The following is a 5,257-nucleotide window of genomic DNA, read 5'->3' as shown; positions in this document are numbered from 1 at the left end:
TGCTGAAAACTAAATATGTTAAATAAATAAATTTAAATTAAATTAAACAAAAATAAAACAAAATAAAATAAAATAAAAAAATGATCCAGCACAACTCCAAAGGACTCATGATGAAAAATACTATCCACCTCCAGAGAGAAAAATGATAGACTCAGAATGCAGAGTGAAGCATAATTTTTTTCCTTTATTTTCCTTAGGTTTTTTTGGAACATGGCTAATAAAGAAATGTTTTGCATAACTTCATATGTATTATGGATATCGTATTGCTTGCCTTCTCAGGGGGCAAGGGGAGGGTAGAGGGAGGGAGGGAATTTGGAACTGAAAATAAAAAGAAAATTTTAAAAAAAGAATTCCTTGGTATCAACATTTCCTTTGGGGTAGGAATGTGGGTAGTAGAGAGGCTCTGGACAGCACTGGCTCCAAACACTTTAAAGCTTAAAAACAAGAACCCTGTGAAACATCTACACTTTGCAGATGAGGAGACTGAACTTCAGAAAGGTGAAGGGAGTTGAACCAACCCACAAAGAAGTATCAGAGATGGAATCTGAACCAAGGTCCTCTCAATCCCAAAGACCAGCACTCTAGGTATTTACAAAAGAATTACGGAACTGTTAGTGGGAAGGGAACTCTGACCATCTAGTCCAACCCACACAGGAAAAGGAGTCCCGATAGAACATCCTTGACAAGCAATCATCCAGCCTCTGCTGGAAAGGGGAACCCCCCCACCCAAGGCAGCCCATGCCCCCTTAGAACAGCTCTCATCGCTAGGAAATTTTCCCAGAAACTTGGCCTAAATCAAACATTTGTCCTCTTTTCCCCATGTGGTCCTTTCCCTCTTCCAGCCAGCACCCACTCCCATAATTTCTAGCATGGCCTCGGTACCTACAGAGCCCCTTTGCCAGGTGTACTGGTGGCAGAAGGCCAGTGGCTACCTGTGGAAACACACAGTGATAATGTTCCTAACACGGATATTAATTGCTATAATGAAGCTTTTCTTTGGAAGGCTGAACTTCTTCAGGGTACATTCCCCTCCATCCCCTCTGGATCTGTGTGAGGAGGGTACAGAAATAGCTGTGGACTGTGATTTTCACCATGGATTTCGGGAAGTAATCTTGTCGAGCCTGAAAGGGTGGATAATTTGATTAGGCATTAATTAGTAGGGAATATTGAACATTAGCTAGTTTCCCACTAGAACATGAGCTCTTTCGGGGACAGTCTTATTTTTGTACACACACGTACACACACAAACCCATTGCTTAGCATAGTGCTTTGAGCATAGTAAATGCTGCCTAAATGCTTGCTTCATTCATTCGTTCTTTCATTGTCTCAGGTTAAGACTGGACAGTACTGAGCTAACTCGTATAATAAGGAAGTTCTTCCTTAGATCTCGTGTACGGAAATTAACAGGAGTCCTTAAAAAAGTTTTTGCTGTTATCCAAACAATCCCTCCCTCCCTCGATTCCTCCTTTCCAGTCTGTTCCTCCTCCTCCTCCTCTCCTCCCGTGTAATTCTGGGTTTAGGTCGGCACCGTCACTCACTCTGTCCGTCCATCCGTCCCTCCATCCCTCCATCCCTCCATCCATCACCATCATCACATCCAAAAGGCCCTGAGGCTGGGCAGGGGTGGGGGGACAGGACGCGGGGGTGGGAGTGGACGGGCGGGGGGACCGCGCGTCGCTGCACGCAGGGGGAAGGCGGCAGCTCGCCCGAGCACGAAAGCGCCCCCTCCCCTCGCGAGGGCTGACGTTCTGCCGGGGTCTCCTAGAAACACGCGCGCACATCCCCCACAATGGCAGAGAACAAGAGTCATCAGCCCAATCATCATCTCGGCTCCCAGGCAGGCTAACGTCACCGCGCAGCCCTCTCGCTGGACTTGGACTTAGTAGAGAGGAGGGGCAGCGCCACGCAGCTCCCGCGCCCCCTTCGTTCCCTAGGCAACCAGCGAGGGGCGTAGGCTGGGGGTGGGGCTGGGAGTATGACGGAACAGAGGGAAGGTGGGGGGCGTAGCCACTGAAGGCCATCTCCATGGTGAGGCGGCCGCACAGAAGCGCGACTGCAGCGGCCGCGGCGCAGGTACCAAAGTACTGGGGGACCAAAAAAGGTACTTTAGGAGGCGAATCTTGGATCCTCTGGATGAGAAGCTGCTGCCTGTCGGCGTCTGAAGCTCCCCCGCCGCGCTCCCCGCCTCTGCCCACCATGCCCCCTGCCCATGCCGACCAGAGCCCGCGGATCCGGGAAGTTTGGGCTTGTAACCTGGATGAGGAGATGAAGAAAATGCGACCCGTTATCAAGCAGTACAATTACGTGGCCATGGACACGGAGTTTCCAGGTGTGGTGGCCAGACCCGTGGGGGAATTCAGAAGCTATGCGGACTACCAGTACCAACTCCTGAGATGCAATGTGGACTGGTTGAAGATCATCCAGCTGGGACTGACGTTTATGAATGAGCAAGGAGAATGCCCTCCAGGAACCTCCACTTGGCAGTTCAATTTTAAATTCAGTTTGAAGGAGGACATGTATGCCCAGGACTCCATCGACCTCCTCACCATGTCCGGGATCCAGTTCAAGAGGCACGAGGAAGAAGGCATCGAGGCACAGTATTTTGCAGAGCTCCTCATGACATCGGGAGTGGTGCTGTGTGAAGGGGTCAAATGGCTATCCTTTCACAGTGTTTATGACTTTGGCTACTTCATCAAGATCCTCACCGACTCTCCCTTGCCCGCAGAAGCCCACGACTTCTTCGAGATCCTGCAACTCTTCTTTCCCGTCATCTATGACATCAAGTACCTCATGAAGAGCTGCAAAACCCTCAGGGGTGGATTGCAGGAAGTGGCCACTCAGCTGGAGGTGGAGCGCATTGGCTCCCAACACCAGGCGGGGTCCGATTCCTTACTCACGGGAATGGCCTTTTTCAAAATGAGGGAAATGTTCTTTGAAGACTACATTGACGACGCCAAGTATTCTGGATACTTGTACGGCCTTGGTTGTGGAGCCTCCCACGTCCACAACAGCGCCCAGAGCAGCTCCCACAATGGCTTCCAGAACGTCCAGTATGTCCACTATGGCAGAGAACCAGTATGGAGAGCAGACCAGCAAGCATTCATCAGGTGAAATAAAAAACTGGACTTTTTTCATGCCTAAATTCATGCTTTTATAACAGGTTTTTATCTCCAGTTAAATCCCTTGGTCAATATAAGGCTTTTTTTAACCCTACCTTCTCAACCTGTTTTCTCTTTTGTCTTTCAGTACTAATTATAACCATTCCTTCCTACCACAGATCCTGATAAGTAGAAGAGTTTTCAGGTTGAATTTTGCAGTGTATTAATTAATCCACCTGTTAGCAAGTATGTGTGGCCGTGGGGAAAAATCCATAACATACTCAATCTTTTGGTAAATATATGTAGTTGGTCTTAGTTTGGCCCTCATCCCTCCTCTCCTCCCATTCCCAGATTAACTAGCACTGACTGTAACTTAAGGCCTTGTCTCATTTTTTTTTTCTTCCAGTATGCAATATATACCACAGTTTGAGGTTGAGGACCATCAGTTTTACACCTATGGAGAGTGAATCTGTTGACATCCCATTTTCCCAAAGGTTAGGGTTTCCTTGATGTTTGCCTGAAAAATGATCTGCCAGTTTTACACAGCATTCCCTTGTTTTGGACCCATGGAGCAGAGTACTTTCACTGTGTTATAAATTGTTGATTCAGCTAAGCTAACCTAGGAAGGAAAAGAAGAACTTAGTGACTGCTTTTCCTGGTCTTTCATCTCCTAAGCTCCTCTAGTGTCCTTGGTTTAAATTGGTATATGTATTAGATCCATGACGGGCTAAATGTTTCAATCCAGCTTTACACCCTTTAGCAGAGTCCCCTGTGACTGGCTTTCAAGATCTGTCAGGGAGCTGGCATCCAAGGAGCGTCAGCCTGAAGTTTTGTTGACAGCATCTTTCCTTTTTTCTCCTTTCTGCCTTTTAATTCTACTAACATTTCTTCTTTCTCCTGACCCCCCTTTTAATATCATCATGTTTATCATGTTCTTGCTTTGATGATTCTGCAAGTCAACTTTATAATAGAAAGTCCAAAGAGAACAAAGTCACCTTAGGTATATTTTATACCAAATTAAATTTGAAAAAATAAGATTGTGCTTTTGTAGTTGCTAGGAAGAGAAAACTAATTCAGTCTTGTTGTACAACAACAAAAAGTCCCCCAAATTAACTTGAATGATATTAGTCATCTGAGGACTATAATGATTATTTATTTTAGTGTGTATATTTTTGCCATATATTTTCTATCTATTGACAGAAATAACTGTGAAGTATTTTCTTAGCCATGCAGAGTATGTGACCAGGCCAGAGCACATGAAGGAAGAATTCGGTCATGGGTAATTAAATACTAGTCAGAAATGATGGATGGCAAGTGTGTATGTGTATGTTATCTGCACTTCAACCAGTAATATTATCTGTGTGCCAGATGGGCTGGTCTCCCTTGTCCTTTACTACCCTTTTCTCATTAAGTTTGCTAGAACCTTGACTCAGAGGGAAACATGGATTGGGTGAACCACAAAGGAGGAAAAGTTCTGGGGTGTTGGTGGTAGAGGGAGATGGCAGTGGGGAGCAAGGAGTATTCCAACTCCTCCACCTTGATGAAGGAGTGGGAGGGAGGGGGGAGGAGAGTGGCAGGGGGAGTGGGGAAATGAGCAAAAGTGCAACCACAGCCAGGTTTGGTGAGTGCAAGAAGAACGAAGACATGGGAAAGGAGAAGGTGGTATCACTCTTACTGCCCAGTACAGTGCCATGCACACAGCAACATCTGATGAGTGGATGGTTCTTAGAGTCTCTGGCTTCCTTCAAGGCTCAGGCCAAGGGACACCTTCTGCAGGAGGCCTTTCCCAGCTCCCTCGGCTGCTTGTGCCTTCCCCTCGCATACTGCCTTCCACCTACTCTGTCTATATCTTGTGTGTACCTACTTATTTACAAGTTGTCTCCCCTGTTCGGATGTGAGCTCCTTGAGAGCACAGGTAGTGTTTTTGCCTTTCATTGTATCCCCAGTGATTAGCACAGTGTTTGACATACAGTAAAGGACTTAATAAATGTTTGTTGACTGATTGCTTTGTCTACTGTTTCTTGGGAAGTCCTCCCTTGAGATGGTTGGTGCACATCCCTGGGAGGCCATGTGTATCGGGGTCAGGCCCTGGCTGTTTCCTGCTGCCCCCACTACCTTAAGAGATGCTCAGCAGGGCAAGGCTCACTGGGATTCTGTCC

The 5,257-nt window shown here is 46.9% G+C and overlaps 1 protein-coding gene across 1 annotated transcript; it reads left to right on the top strand.

Moving 5' to 3' along the window:
* Window positions 1-2,118: 2,118 nt before the first annotated feature.
* LOC118832633 (CCR4-NOT transcription complex subunit 7-like) lies at window positions 2,119-3,622 on the top strand. Its single transcript, XM_036739954.1, has 2 exons — window positions 2,119-3,107; window positions 3,505-3,622. The coding sequence occupies exons 1-2, from the start codon at window positions 2,134-2,136 to the stop codon at window positions 3,563-3,565; spliced, it is 1,035 nt and encodes a 344-aa protein (XP_036595849.1). The 5' UTR covers window positions 2,119-2,133; the 3' UTR covers window positions 3,566-3,622.
* Window positions 3,623-5,257: the final 1,635 nt, after the last annotated feature.

This window comes from Trichosurus vulpecula, chromosome X, assembly GCF_011100635.1.
Source record: "Trichosurus vulpecula isolate mTriVul1 chromosome X, mTriVul1.pri, whole genome shotgun sequence".
NCBI classification, from domain to species: Eukaryota; Metazoa; Chordata; class Mammalia; order Diprotodontia; family Phalangeridae; genus Trichosurus; species Trichosurus vulpecula.
The sequence above is the reverse complement of the archived record's forward strand: the minus strand, read 5'-3'. Positions and strand labels throughout refer to the sequence as shown.

What these genes read in the sequence shown, in the direction of transcription:
- LOC118832633 (XM_036739954.1), top strand. Translation starts at nt 2,134, where the DNA reads ATGAGAAGCTGCTGCCTGTCGGCGTCTGAAGCTCCCCCGCCGCGCTCC. An exon ending in GACCAGCAAGCATTCATCAG is followed by an intron (nt 3,108 to 3,504) that starts GTGAAATAAAAA and finishes TTTTTCTTCCAG; the next exon opens with TATGCAATATATACCACAGT.